At 42.3% G+C, this 16,452-nt stretch overlaps 1 protein-coding gene across 1 annotated transcript; it reads left to right on the top strand.

The window, feature by feature from the left end:
• Positions 1-8,686: 8,686 nt before the first annotated feature.
• LOC111597276 (sentrin-specific protease 8-like) lies at positions 8,687-9,831 on the top strand. Its single transcript, XM_023311892.2, has one exon. It carries the CDS (start codon positions 8,784-8,786, stop codon positions 9,447-9,449), a length of 666 nt encoding a protein of 221 aa, XP_023167660.1. The 5' UTR covers positions 8,687-8,783; the 3' UTR covers positions 9,450-9,831.
• Positions 9,832-16,452: the final 6,621 nt, after the last annotated feature.

Consider the following 16,452-nt stretch of genomic DNA (forward strand, 5'->3'; position numbering starts at 1 on the left):
CTCTCTGCCTAACTCTCTCTCTCTTTCTCTCTTTCCTCTCTACCTGTCTAACTCGTTCTCTCTGTCTAACTCTCTCTGCCTATCTCGCCTTCTACTCCCCGCTCCTGCCCCCTCTCTCTGCGTCTCCATCACTCACATCTCCCGCTCCCTCTTTCTCTCCCTCTCTCTACTTGTCTCTATCGCCTCCAAGTCTAGCCTCAGCTATTTGTCACTTCTGTCAACAGTTAAGTTGACTAACTTTGTGTCCGCTTGGTAAACTTGACTTGGGATAGTTTGCATTGCGTAATTTCTGCAGTTGCAATCCTCAACTTTAATTGAATACATTAATTTGCGCACTTTGAGTGTTTGCACTTGACTTGCTGCCCGCTTTTTTGCAGTGTACACAGGATGAACGGCGCGCTGAGCACAGGCCACAGATAGGGCTCGTGAATAATGGCTTAAAAATTGAAATTTATGTTCGGCTCTAATGCTTGCCGCTGAGGCCACGAGAGCAAGTGCTGAAATTCATATTCATGTGGCGGCATAAGGCGTAAACATTTCACAGCTGATTAACCGAATCGAGCCTAACTTGGAAGTTCTAGCTAAAGTGAATGGTAAGGCTAAAGTTCATGTTAAGGTTAGGGCTAAAGTTAAGGTTAAGGTTAAGGTTAAGGTTAAGCTGAATGCCCTTGTTCGGGCTGCCATAAAACATGTTTAATTGCTCCTCTTATCGATTGCCAAACTTGCTCCAGTTGTGTCGATGGGTGGTACCTGCCGGTAGTGGGTGGCATCAAGACGCGGCTGGAGCCTGATAATGAGGGAAACTTCGGCGAGCATAAATGCTTCAACTGTTGTGCATACTTGTAGATACTATTATCGTTGTCATTCTCATTATGATTATCATCATCAATAGGGATGGAGTTAGCTATAGACGGCCCATCGGTGGCCTTGCAGTATCAATGCCTGCCCTGCGTCTAAGGCCGAGCTAAAGTGTGAAAGGATCCCTCAGCAAGAATAGAAAATTTAGCTCCATGCAGCGATTGCTTCCACCGGACTACCTCACTACACAGCAATCAGAGGCAGAAGGAGGCAAGCAAAAACAAAGGACAGCATTATCAGTAGCTTTATTATTATCAATATCATTACATCCATTTGCTCTCTATGTATTTTTGCATAAAAAACTGTATCACAGGGCGGAAGGCTTACAGAGGCGGGAATAAATTATGGTTTGCCATTTTTCAATTTCATCAAATTTTCGGCTTTCGCACGTTTATCTCAGCTGCGGCATGGCTGGGAGGATGGCTCATTGCATCCTTCTCAGACGGGGTATCAAAAGTCGAATTATGCTTCAAGCACAAAAGCGACGGCAGAAGGTGGAGTTGGAGGTGGGGCGAGGCACTTGCCAGCTGCAAAACATATTCGACAGCTGCTCATGAGCTGCCTTCTGCCTGCTGCCTGCCAGCCAGTGGGTGGGTGGCTAGGTGCCCGGCCAGGATGTGCTCGCACGGGATAAGTTTTCAGCATTGCTGTATTGTATTTTCGCAATTTGTTTGCCATCCTAAAGTCGCAAACTCACATACGAAGCTAGCCAAGTATTAAATCCCCTTCGAGGCAAGCAAATTGCAAGAGGCAGCGTGCAGGAAGTGCAAATCCCATATGCCGGCTAAGCGTAATAATAATAATAATGGCAATAATAATAATAATAATAATAAAGTGGCTTGTTTCCCGCATAAGCCCCGCTGCCGTCGACATTGAAATTATGGAAGCTGCACATGAATGGCTGCAAGAGCACTCACAGCAGTAGCAGCAGCAGCCGCATTTGTTGCAAACTGTTGGCAGTATTTCAGCTTATGGCTGCCAACTAACGGTACTGCTTGCTGTGCAAGGTTATCGATAAATGTGCCGATTCCAGTCAGTTTCAGCTGCACTAATTTGTGTTTCGATTCCATCTTGTCTCAAGCTTTAAGTATATGATTAAAATGCTTCAAATTCGATTTTGAAATAAAAGGCCATGTTTCAATTCCAATTCGTTTCAAATGATTTATTTAAAATTTAAGTTATATATACTATCATATGAAAAACCACATTTCAATTATACCACAAAAAGAAATAAAAGCAAACCAAAAACAATGTTTCAATTCCATTTGGTTTCATATTGTTTATAGCTTAAATCAAAATCGTATTCATATAATCCAATTGACAAACTCACTTGAAACTAGGTATATAAAACAAGAAAGAAATGTTTCATTTCCATTTCGTTTCAACAACCTTAAATGGAAGTTATGCTGCTTATACTAAAGTCCTTTCAAATACAAAAATGCAAAAAAACTGATTTAAAAGCAAACAAAACTTCATGTTCCAATTCCACTTCGTTTCCTATAATTTAGCTTAAACGTAAATGGCAAACTCGCTTCAAGCAGGATACAAAAATTCGAAAATAAAGAAAACCATGTTTCAATACCATTTCGTTTCAGAGCCTATATATATGCCAAACTCGCTTCAAGACGATGCAAAACCTATAAAGAGAAATCACCAGAATTAAAGCTCAAGATGTGCTACGAAATGATGACATTACAATGTCAAAAGCGAACGGAAACATGCATGAAAGAGCCACTTACACATATGTATGACTGTGTGTGTGTGAGAGAGGAGTGTGTGTGTGTGTGTGTGTGTGTGTGCGGCGACAGCTTTGCGACTGAGATTACTGACAGTTAGGCTCAGGCGGCCCACTTATGTAATTACCGCTTTTTTGGGGGCATTTAACAGACGCGCAGTCGAGTGCTCGACTAACACATACCCTGCACTGTCAGCCAGTGCACAGTTAGGTGCGCTCATATGCCCGAAATAAAGCAAATAGTCATATTGTTTAACCAGAACAAGAAATGGTAGTCATTGGTGTCTCTGAGAGTATATACCTGTATCGGCAATAGCTGCAGGGTATAGCTTATATAAAGTAACAGCAGCGCTTCAGGTGCGTGCGCTTCTGTGTGTGTGTGTGTGTTTATTATACAATATCCCCAGGGCATCAGCAGTTGCCATGCTCTTTTATTTCAATTACGTGTTTGGCGACGTTTTTTCTTGCTTTTGTGCTCAAGCAAAAGGGTGGCTTGGCTGCGCATTTAATTAGCACCCAAACAAGAACACTTACAACAACAACAACAACAACAACAACAACAGCAGCAACTTCCTTGTTTGGTTGGATGGAAGACGTTTAAAATAAAAAGAGCTGAAACCCCTCAAAGCGAACGTTATTAACATCAAGCAAAGCAACTGCACTGATACCCTGTAAAATATAGTGCAGCCTATACAAATTGTATCAAATTCAAATTTGTTTATATTCAAGTGCAACTAAATAAAAAGAATTATGCACAAATATAAACAAGTGAAGTATTGCGCTTTTGTTTCAGTGTATATTTTTAAGTTGTCTCTGTCACTCTCTCTCTGTCTCCTTCTCTCTCTCTCTTTGTGAATATCCTTTGTCTGGCTGCATGCAGTCATTTTATATGCCAATTATAAGCTCAAGTTTAAGGTTTGCAATGTAGCCTCAATATCCTTCGACCCCCTCGGGCATACACGGCCCACACTCCAAGCCAACTCAAGCCACTCAGATTAAATGTGTGCGCGTGTGTGTGTGTGTGTGTGTAAATTTCATTAGAATCTTATCTGGTTGGGCCGTAACCACAACATTTACATGCAAGCCGCTGTCTCTGATCCCTCCCTCTCGCTCACCCGCGCTTACTCTTCCTTTTCTTAGGCATTTCCTTGGCCTAAACATTGCAAATGGGAATTTGGGGCATTACGACTTTTTTATGTGCATGTAACAGGCAGAGGGAGAGATCAGCGTACGAGTAGCTCTGGGAATAATCAGCAGAATCAGATTGAGTTTTGCACAAAGGAACAGAGAACCCCTTTGCTTAGCTGCCATAGGCACCTGGCAATTGGAGTTCTATTCTTATTGGAGCTCTTATTGGAGTTGTATAAATAGACGCGCAATTGCAGTCGGTTCTGAGATACAGATACAGTTATTGGCTGGAATGCTCGTCAGGCGCCACTCAGGGTATCTCCCAGTCGGGCATTCTCCGTTGGGGCACTTGTCTTTTTCATTTACTGCAGCGAGTGCAGCCTTGTTGTTGTATTTTTTATGCATATTTTATATATAAAAATATATATATATATATATAAAATCATATCGCTTGAGTTAATAAAATGCCAACAACAGTTGTCGTTGTTCTTGTTATGGCGCTTGAGCTAAGAGCTTTTGTTGTAGGTATTTTTACTACCTATATAAATGTAATTATGCGTGTCTATATACCCTGTAACTGGTAATAATCCCAGCACAGAAATCTGCTCCTGAAGCTGTGTTATATAGAACCATAAAACGCTAAGTTATATTTACCCCTTAACTCTTATAGCAGGAGGACTTGAAGCTATTCGAATGGTAAATAGAGCTGGGCATTTCTCTTCTTATTTTCTTCTGTTACATAGCTACAGGGTATCTGCTAGTCAAGTGCTCCTTGCATTTGCACGCTGACTTGTTCGCAACGCATTTTTATAGCTTTGGGGCGTGCTTTAATTTGAATCCTTTATAATATTTTTGACAATTCGAACATAGTCAGAATATATATTCATATATAGATATATGTATTCAAAGAGATAGAAACAAAGAGAGCTTTGTGCAGTTCTGATTCACAAGACATTTTTATGCGCGTAGAGTGAGTATATTGGACTATCTATGCCTCGTCTCTAGATGAATTATTGAGGTCCTTTTACTGTCAATCCTTTAAAGCCCCTTAACTCTCTTACCTACAAGTTGAATACAAGTGTAAGCAATATCATTCACAGCTTTAGCTTTCAGAATCGATAATTATCGATTTTCGATATTTCAACACGTGCACGGGTATCATGCAGTCGGTTGCGTCCGACTGCAACTCTCCGACTCACTCTCGGACTAGCTGTGGCCATAAGCATAATTGAATTCAATATCTTTGCCACTGAATGTTCTTTTGCTTGCTATGATTTTTCGCATGATTTTGTTTCCATTTGGTTTTATGGTAGCTCCGACCCCAGGCAGCACCCTCCCCGCCCCTTGGCCAGCTTCCAATTGGATGAACAATATCATGAGAACATATTGCAAATTTCTTTGTAAGCTGCTTAAAAAGAAAAGGCCAACAAAAAGTGACTCCATGGAATTCATATTGCGACAAAAAATGATGAATTTCTGTAAGTCGAGTTGTTTCGCAATTATTCAAATCGTTTCAATTTGTTGTTAAAATTTATATGTGCTATATTACAACATAAAGAAATAAAAAGTGTATTAAGCAAGAGAGAGAAAGGGTGGAGAGAGGGGGAGAGGCGGAGAGAAAGGGTGGGAAAGAGAGACTGAGAGAGTTTAAGAGAGATTGAGAAAAATTGAGTTAGATAAAGAAAGAGAGAGAGACAGAGAGAGAGAGAGAAAGATTGACAGAGATTAAGGAAGATTGAGAGAGAGAAAGAGAGAGAAATAGAGTTGAAGAGATATTGAGCTAGATTGAGAGACATAGAGATTGAGATAGATCAAAAGTATTCGAAACATTCTTTAGTTTGATTTTTGGCTATTCAATTTTAGTAAGCTATGCTGCTCTGTGCTCTCTGCTCAGACCACACTCCCACTTCAGGTAAGCTGCTCGCTCCCTCTCGCTCTCTCTCAGCTCCTATCTCACTCTTTCTCTATGGCTTGGCCAGAGCGCGTTGTGCTTTTCAGAATTTCCATTTGTCTGACTGCATATTATCCCTAATCCGCACGCTGCCCTCTCGCACCCTCTAGCTCTCTCTCCCTCCCTCCCTCACTCTCTCTCTCTCTCTCTCGCTCGTAATGTTATAATTGCATTTTAAGTAGAGTTTGCTATTTCAGATTTAAGAGCTGCTCGCGTGTTTTGGTTGGGCTAAGTTAGTGTAATCCCCAAGCTACCCAACACAGCAGCATCCAGAGATGTGATGCTTTGACGCTTTAACCCGTTGCCAGCTCTGCTCTGCGTGCATATTAAACTTGAATGGAGCTTCAGGCTTTTGCCAGTGTTGCGCAACGCATGCGAGCTTAAAGTATTGGTGCTTGCATAGCCTGTCTGCTGTGACAGTGTGGCATGGCAAGGCCCTGAATCGACTATAGTTAGGTAAAAGTTGACAAAGTTCAACTGTGTCGGCCCTTTGTTTGCGTATAACTATTTACAGGGTATCCGAAAGTGTTGAGCGAGCAAAGTCATTGAAGCAAATTCAATTTTGGACGCCACAAATCGATTTATTAAAGTTTTAAACAGCCGACAAAAAGCAACAAAACGCACAAAAAATACAGAGGAAATGGCGTCGCCTGTGCGGCATGTCCGTCCACATTCTGCCACACCCGGCCGCCCCACCGTCGCTCACTGTTAATTTAAATGAGCTGACGAACAGGCCAGGCCGCAGGCCATAAACAGCCTCGAAACGACAATACCAAATGGGATAAGAAGATTTTCGGTCACATGGATAAGTCCATATCGCGTAGACTCAGATATATATGCCACATATATGCATGTGCGCGCGCGTGTGTGTGTGTGTGTGTGTGTGTGTGTGTGCCTATATGCAAATGAGTCACGCACACGCTGGCCTCTTCATGAGTATTATGTGCTGCCTTCCTTTTTCGCTTCTTTTTTTGCCTGAATGTCGCGTTAATGTTATTTTTCACAGCTATTGGCAAGCAGGACCCGCGCTGCCTGGGGAGTGGGTGAGGGGGTGTGGCATATGCCCACGTCGCAGCTGGCAAGCAAATGAAATTACGGAGGACAACGACGAGGACGACAAATCCCTTTAAATAAATCCTGACCGCGCGCGCAGCAACAAAAATGAAAGCTCCCAGAAATGAGTTAAAACAATGAGAAAAAACAAAGACAAGTAGCAGTGCTCTAGCCGAGAGTGCCTGACTGCCAGATACCCTGTATCTGTATCTAAATACAAGAGAAATATTTAGAAGCAATTATATTTGCCCCACCTGAACACAAATTCCTCTCGAAGCCGTTGATGAGTGACGAGATTTACTGAATTCCAATTGGCCAATTGCCAGACAGGTGACCCAGAGGGTTTTCTGATTCCCTATGCTTCACAGATGTCAATGAATTTGTCAAAAATCAATCTGAGCATTCCATGAAATAGGCTTCAATTGGCAAAAATGTCAAACAGATATATATATCGACTATATGCGTCTCTATTGTACTCTCGCAACACTTTAATGGATTTATGTATTTGGAGCATGCACCAAAAGGAGGCAGATAAAATTACATTTAAATTAATTAACTGGATTTGTTACGGCAGCTTGGGCAAATGTCAAGCACAGTCGAGCACGAAGAGCACATGCACACACTCACCCACACCCACACCCACGCACACGCACACCCTTCCTTCTCTCAGACACATTTCATTTGTCAAAAGTTTCACTGCTTTATCAAGCGATATTTTTGAAAAACATTCAAATTTATCGTTAGCTAAGCAACGCGATTAACTGAAGCTTAGCTGCACTTGCTTCTAGGTAAACGGAAAGTTATCGAAATGAGAACTTGCTTAGCTGCAAAGCTGATAGCGAGAGCCTCAGCTCTCTGCCTTCCCTTTAACAGAGAAACAATCGATATGTAATCGAAATTCGAATAGCTCGAAAGCAGGAATTTTGGCATTCTCTCTCTCTCTCTCTCTCTTTCGCTTACCTTCAGTTAATGCATTTGAAATGGAAATGAACTTGAAATAGAGAAGAGAATACACCAAAATCAGAAAATTAATGGGTTAAACGAAGTTTCCCCGTCTCTCCTTCTCCTTCTCACTCTCACTCTCTCTCCCTCTCACTCACTTTCCCACACTCTCTCAGAGGCAGATGCATTTAAAAATTGATAAGTCAATCGATATATGGACGTAACGATTAACGATTAACGATTAGCCGAGAAAAGCGAACGAGCTTTTTTGAGTGATCTGGCAACACTGGCTGTGCTGCCGCCTACATTTGCCCTAGAGCCTGGCAGTCAAAACTGTTTGAGCAATCCACACAGTTGCTGCAATAGTTGTCAGAAGCGAAAGGGACGAAATTCAAACTATTTGTTTGAATTTGGATTTAAAATTCACATTAAATTGGTTTTTGCGTAAGTACGAAGTGAGGTAAAAGCGGAACGAATTCGGATGTCCCTCAGTTGCTTGTGATCAGTTCTGTCTTCTCTGTGCTAATTTTCCAGGTTTTGCTGAGTTTGCCACGCCTGACGAGCGGACGACTAAAGGAGCTAAAGGCAACTTAGACTGATTAGAAGATGCCGCGCAACGTGCGCCAAAAGAAACGCGCCGAGCGTCGCGTGCAAGCGGCTGCAACAGCAGCAACAGCTGCCCTCGACGAGGCGAACAATGACAACAAGAATCTGATCAGTGAGCTGGACGAGCACGCCATGGGCGATGGCCATGGCGGCGAGATCACCAGCAATAGCATTAGCCACAGCTGCAACAGCAACGGCATCAATGGCAATGGCAATGGCAATGGCAATGGCCATAGCCATGGCCATGGCCATCTCAGCGGCAACGGCAATGGCAATGGCAACAATCATGATAGCAATTGCAATGGCGATCAGCACAATATCAATAGCAATGGTAACAGTAATGGAGGTAACAGCAACAGCAATAGCAACGGCAGCAACATTAACAGCAACAGCAGCAACAATAACAGCAACAGCAACAGCAACAGCAACAACAGCAGCAACAGCAACAACATTAACAGCAATGCAAACATTTGCCCAGCTAGCTCGAGCAACAGCAGCAGCAGCACCAACATGGTGCACAGTAAGAAGCCGAAGGCATCTCGTGCCGATCCCATTTTGGCATCGCTCAGCAAGAACGCGCTGCGCATGAGCGATGTGCAGCTGCTGCACGGACCGCACTGGCTGAACGATGCAATATTGAATTTCTATTTCGCCTATTTGGAGGAAATCAAATACAAATCGAATATGGACTTTCTCTTTGTCACCCCGGAGATGTCGCAGTGCATGCTCTATATGGACGACAAGGAGCTGCACGGACTGCTGGTCTCGCAGCATCAGGTGCTGCGCAAGCCGTTCATCTTCATAGCGGTCAATGACAGTCATTCGCGTGATCGGGGCGGCGCCCACTGGTCGCTGGTTGTGGCCTCCAGGCCGGACAAGAGCTTCTTTCATTTCGATTCGTATGGCGGCGGCAATACGAACTGCTCCCTGGAGCTGGTCAACAATATCAAAGACGTGCTGGACATGCAGCATGCACGCTTCCGTGGCATGCGCTGCCTGCAACAGAGCAACGACTACGACTGCGGCATCCACGTCATTTGCATGGCCGATCAGCTCACTGACTATGTGAATCGCTATGACAGCGTCGATGGAGTCCAGCCCTTGCATCAGGATGTCATCAAGGCCAAGCGCAATCAACTGATCAAGCTGGTCGCCTCGCTGGGCCAGCATATTTAAGCAACAACAACAACAACGACAACAACAACGACAACAACGACGACTACAACAACACAGCCTGCAACAAGAACTTTAAACCGAAACGCATTTTTCCAACTTTTACGTTTCGATAACACTCAGACTGCATTACACACTGCATTTTACAACACTGGACTCATGTGCTTTTTAGCTCTCTCTCGCTCTGGCTCGCTCGCTCGCTCACTCTCTCTCTCTAACTCTTTGGCTCGCTCTCTTTGACTGTTTTGGAAAATGCGTTTTGTTTACTTCTTGACACACACTGACACGCCCACACGCCCACACACACACTGAACAACTAACTGTTTTTAGTTTTGCTGTATAATACAAGAAATACAATACATGATCTCAAGCAGACAACATTAAATATATGGATATCAAATGAAAACATTGTCGTTGCCTTATCAGTACAGCTCAAGGATTGGCCGAATTCACTGTTATGTATAGGCTTCATTTTGGTTAATGGTAAGACCCATTGCGTCTATTGCTAGGCGCCCTTAGCTCGTCTCCAATAGCTTGCCTAATTCAAGCGCATTAATTGTATAGGAAGCAAGCATCAAGTCTGACCTAACCTCAATTTGAAAGGGTTTTTTGCTGATGATCTTTGCCAGACTTTCATTTTGCACCTATAGCACAGCTGTTGGCCGCATACAAATCTCTGCTTCAGCCTCACTCTAGCATCGCGCCGTACCTAACCTCAATTTGTATAGCTTTTTTTGCTGATGATCTGTAACTCGACATGGGATATATTGCCAGCACGTTTAAGGACGTTCGTTTCGGGGTCAACAGCTGCACACTTGAAGTGGAGAAATGGCTAAGACAATCCAACTTGTTGCCAAAGTTCAAGCAGCAAGCAGCAAGCAGCAAGCATGACCTAACCTCAATTGATTCAGCTTTTTTCTGCTCCTATGCGACTTTTTCATTTTTTTTTTTCAGTATTCGCTATTTAAACAAATACCGCATGCACTGCAAATACGCTTTCAGCGAGCTACGTGCTGCCGCAAATGTTTTTCTTTGCTTGCTTCAGAAGCGACTCAAAGCGTAAACTCAATTTACGTGATCGAATTTCGTTCCTTTTCCCCAACTCAACAATTTTTATTTTATTTCATTTTATTTTTTTCTTTCCTTGGTCATACCCTCAACTCATTGAATTTTGGGGTAATCATCATTTTGGGTAAGTGTTTGTCACAGGCAGCAGAAGGCGTGGCGTGGATATCTATCGATGTATATCGATCAAGTCTAAAGAAGCTTAGCTCGTTTTTTTTTTCGATAGTTATTTTTTATCGATTTATATATATCTGATCTATGACAGATTTGAAATTATGAACTATATATTATTGGACTATTATCGATATATATCGATTAAGTCTAAAGAAACAAGAGAGGAAAGTAGTTAAGCTTGTTCTATCCCAATAATTCATATTTATCGATAAGTATCGATAGATCAATCTGATCTACGACATACATTTGTAGCTATATATTATTGAACTTTTAGCGATATCTAAATGAACTAGTGAGAAAAGCATTTTAGCTATTTATCGATATACTCATCGATAAATATCGATATAGCTATCTGATCTACGACAGATATGCAATTTGTAGCTATATATTATTAAACTATTATAATAACCCATAGTTAAGCAGGGTGCATACCCTTTGGGTATCTTCTAGTCGGCCACTCCCGACCTGAGCACTTTTAGTTGTTGTTTGTTTTTCTTGCCCTAGCACTTTAGGTGTAATCAGATTCACAGCTGCTTCGGTTCGGCTATCCACACACACACACACGCACACTTAGAGGGTTGAACAACACTTGGATTGTAATCAGTTTTTGTCATCTGTGGGTATTAAAGTTGGTTTAGCTTAGTGCTTCATGGCATAAACATAAACGGAAATGGAAATTATTTGGAAAATAAAATTTGATTTTTAGTTACAAATACGGCGAAGCCTTTTCTAGCCTGTACATATTCGAGTTGTGGCTTGGAGGAATTCTATTTGGAATTTCATTCGATTTTGCTTTAAGTTGATGTCTATACCCTACAGCTATTGACTTGCAAATGGGCATATTGGTGAACTGAACATGTTCGTGACTGGCAATTGGTAGCGATGCTAGCAGAATAGACGACGATGTCTATCTAAATAACTAACTTTAAAGGCTTACATGTCGTATACTTGATATATTTATTGCTATGCTTAACGATATATCGATATATCGATGTGTGTTTTAAGAAACTTGAATATAGAACAGGTCTAAGATGAGCTCTAGAGTACAGCTGAGCCTTTATCTGTGAAAGAAAGTCTCGTAAAGTTTTCAAGAATTCAAAGAAAGTCAACTACCGGGTAGCACTTAGTCGTATACTCTTCAGCTGGTGGCTATCCTCTTGTGCTTCGTTTGGGGCTTCGTTTATTTACCTCATGCATCATTTGCCACACAATTGTGCGGGTGTTGCATGGACTCGGCAGCTATTGTTTTATTGTTTTGGCTTGTGTGGCAGTTGCCTTAACCCCATCCCTTAACCCCTACAACCGCAGTGCCCCTCCCCCGTCCCACTCGCTCACCATTTTCGTTTTTCGTCTTTTTTTTGTTGGTCGTTAACGATTTTTATTGTATTTATTTTGCACTTCATGGACGAGCTGACTGGAAAGCAAATGGCTACTCAAAGCGTGCCACAGATTAAACTTGTGTGTGTGTGTGTGTAAGCGTATTTGAAGGACACTCCAGGGTAAACAAGCAGAAACACAAATACAAACACTAACACAAACACAAGCACTCACGCGTTAGCCGATAACTCGTTACTGACAGCGAGTACTCGTTACCTGCTGCCGGTTACTTAGACTGGCTGGGATGTCAACGACAATGCGGTGAGTCGGTTCAATTGAACGTCTTATTGAAACGAACTTGTAAACCGATTGAGTGATCAGTGAACGATATGAATTGTTCGTTCTATTGAGCTGCTCAACAGTTCATGAACGAAACGTTCTTTTGAGCCATTCAATTATCGAACTTGCATCGTCAGCTCAGCCAGTCATTAAGTTGGGTTCGTTGCGATTTGAGGCAACAGGTTCGACTCCCGTTTGCAGCAACCAATTTAATCGGTTTGTCAATTTAAAGCAAGTATATATATGTATGTGTGTGTGTGTGTGTGTGCGTGCATCTCTGCTCGCTGTAAGCACAGTTGGTTGTCCCAGTTGGTCGGGGACATTTCTCAGTGGCCTGGCTTGCGGGCTAATGAGCCATGAGCCAACAAAAAGCCAAGTCAGCCAAGCACGCCCAGCCAGCATCCAGGCTAAGTTCTCTCTAACCTTAACCCCAAACCTCTTGTCTTCTGCCAAATCACAATTTTATGTTTCACACCCTGCCCTGCGTGTGAAATATTTATGGCATTTGCTTAAGTTAGACTAAAACCCAACGCGTCCTGCTCCACATTGCGTGCCATCCACCAGACATGGAGCAAATCAATCAATTTGGTTAGGCAAACCACCTGACTTTCACCTCTGTCCCTGTCTCTGAGACTGTGTGTGTGCCAAGTGTGGTATCTCACTTGACTTTAAAATGACATCGAGGCTCTGTCGGCTACTACCTCGCTCCCTTCCTGCCTCAAGTCGCTCTCTCTCCTTCAAAGTGTGCACGGCTGGCAAAGCTGATAGCAGACGGATGCGGGCTTCTGGCTTCTGTGCCCATGTTGCGTCGGGTGGACTAAGGATGTCTGTCAGCTAAAGCGCCACGTTAAGTACACTGCGAGAAACGCCCGAACAAACTGAACCAAAACAGCATCGATAGCAATCGATAACACACACATGTCATCGATACATATTTATAAACATTTCGTATTCTTAACAAGCTATTCCGATTGCTTAAATTTATTTATCAATAAAAATAAATATATATATTTATAACCAAGTAATTCTCTCAGTGTAGCCAGAAGCGCTTCTGTACAAGGCAATGACTCAAGCGCAGCGCAACAGATGTGCTTAAATGAGGAATCCGTCGGAGCTACGACACAGGCACTGCTCGTATGAACAGATGCATTTCTTTCTCTCCGCTGGATAAGAGCTCTTAGCTTATAGCAATAATCATTTTAACTTATGTTAATGGTCAGTGGACTGGGAGCCTCTTTGAGACTGCTCGTTTGGGAGATACCCCAAACTGAAATATATTCCATATATACTAAATGTGAGCGGGGGTCTATGATTATAGTGCTATATAGTGTAATGCCTAGGTCTGGAAATAGATCAGAAGACGGAATTATGATTAGTTAAATATCGATAAATCGATAACGATTGCATGCTATAAAGTGAACTATTTTCAGTCTGTGTGCAACAAAACGTTCATTTGGAGAGTGGAAGATCGATTAATCGATATGAATACCATTACCAAATGCAGAGCTCGCGAATAGAAACCCTCTTATACTACGCAATTAAATGAAACTTGACTCAAGCCACTCGAATCGTGCTATACAAATGCCCATTAAAGCAGAATCAAGTTTTCAGCTTAAAGAATTTCGAGTGGATACAAAAAAATAACTGAGCTCAGGCTGTGCATAGCCAACAAACGAGTCAACTTTGTATGTATATAATTATATACTATGTATATTATACTATATATATATATAAGTATATATATGTATGTGTGTGTGTGTGTGTGTGTGTATTCCCAGATGATTCAAGTAGTTGTTGTGCATAGCCAGCAAGAAGGATATGCAGTGAATGTTCGTCCTGTTGACTTTAACAAAAATTTATGTTGTTTACTACGGCATAAGCATGCAAGAGGCAGGACGAGTGATGGCCCGGACGCTAAGCCAACTGGGGGCAAGCAGCTAGCACAGCAGGCGACAGCATCGACACACACACACACACCACACACACACACAGCTGAGAGCAAAGCTAATGCATTGCGAGTGCAAATCGAAAGATATATTGAGCATTATTCTCGCATTTCAACATTGGCCCAATCTCAATTCCCAATCAATTGGCAGGGGATTGGCGTCACTTGTCTTAGGGGGCGTGGCACGGCCGCTGTCTGCGTGTGCTGCATATTGAATGATTTACGCATTCACGCATTTCGCAATGCATCTCTAATTAGCTAGCGATTCGGTTGACATCTGCCTGCGCCCTGAAGTAGGCAACATTTTTTATTACTTTTTAATTTCGTCTTCATTTGCTCACATTTAATGCACATCTATTCGTGTGAGCTCTTATATTATTATTATATTATTAGACCTATACCCTACTCAGCCTTTGTCTACTTGAATATAGCAATTCAATTTGATACGACTTTCAGGCTAAGCGCCAGATAACGAGCTAAAAACTATCTAAACTGTATTTTAAAGCTTCAAAAAATAGAGGCTGTCAGCTGTGATCCATCTTCAGGATGTGCCTCGAAGCTCTTTGGCATGAAGGTCGTTAGCACCAACTTAACTTGAGCTTAATTAATTGTAAAAGTTTTTGAACAGATCTCTGACATCTGTTCCGATCAGCCCAGCATTGGACAAGGTCAGTGGACAGCTCACTTTGTAAACTATGATAGCGTCATTATAATAATTCGAATTGCCTTTAAGAATCTGTTAAGTCACTCGCCGTTTACCGCTCGCCGTTCGCCGTTCGCCGTTCACGTAATTGAGAACATTCTATTAAATGTGCAAAGCCATTTTAATTTGAAACTTTCTTGCCCTGCCTCAAAAGCAAACTGAAAAAGAAAGAAAGAAATAAAGCAAGCGAATGGAATGTAAGACGCAGCTGGCTGGGGAAAAGAACGCACGGAGCGTACATGAGAATTGCGTAGAGGGGCCCGCTGCGGGTGACTGTGGTAGGTAGGTGGCTAGGTATAGAGCCCCGACCAGCAGCAAATTGCACAGCGGGCATAATAACGTCAAGCATAATAAAGCAATTTAATGCTCGAACAGGAACGCCGGCAACAATAACCAAGCGACTGCTAAAAGGGGCGGAACCAAAACCCAAGGCGATGGCTGGAGGGCGGAGAGAGGAGCGTGGCCCGTGGTGTAGATAGAACAGCGGACGCACAAACGAGCGAGAAGAGCAGAAGAGCTTTGGGACAATTGATATTGGGAGCTCATGCATGAATTTCGACACGAATCGCCAACGGAAACGTGGCTAGGGGCGGGGCTAGGGGCTGGCGTTGGGCTTCGGCTTGGGGCCCAGCCAAAGACGTTCATCATAGCCTGTCAAGTCCCGACAAATTCCACCTAAACCTTTCCACAATACGCACACACAAACATTTATTTATTGTGTATTTACTGTATACAGTGAAAACTGTTTTTAAAGTGCGTCCAAGCACTATTTCGTTCTTGGAAATAGCTTGAGACACAGATATAGATAGAGATGTAGATAGAGATATAGATATAGATATAGATATAGATATAGATATAGATATAGATAGAGATATAGATATAGATATAGATATAGATACAGATAGAGATAGAGATACAGATAGAGATAGTGATAGAGATACAGATACAGATATAGATAGAAATATAGATATAGATGGCAACTCATGTTCAGGTTTCACTGTACATATATATATATATATATATAGATATATATATATATATACACATATATATATATATGCATATATAAAGGTAAATAAGCATCATATGCACATATTTATATCCAGTTGGTGGTTGGTTGTCCTTGCAGGACAATGGAAAAATGAATGGATGTGCTTTTGGCTATTGTTTGTGATTGTTGACGTTTCTATTGCAACAGTTGCATGTGCCCCACGTCCGTGCGCATGCCACGCCCTTTGTCGCTTAAGCCTTTAAGCCGAAGCAGACAAATATTTCGTTAGGCGAGTTTCGGACGATTTGAAAATGTGGCCCCATTTGCTATTCCGTTTTCGTTGTTAGCCAAGCTGTTGCAGCATCAAATTGAGTACGCAGGAACATGAGTTCTCAATACAACAACAACAGCAACAACAACAACAATAGCTGTGAGGATTTTGTTGTTTAAATTTGTGCCCAGGCAGTTGGGA

Source organism: Drosophila hydei, unplaced genomic scaffold (genome assembly GCF_003285905.1).
Source record: "Drosophila hydei strain 15085-1641.00,03,60 unplaced genomic scaffold, DhydRS2 tig00000413-arrow-arrow-pilon, whole genome shotgun sequence".
NCBI classification, from domain to species: domain Eukaryota; kingdom Metazoa; phylum Arthropoda; class Insecta; order Diptera; family Drosophilidae; genus Drosophila; species Drosophila hydei.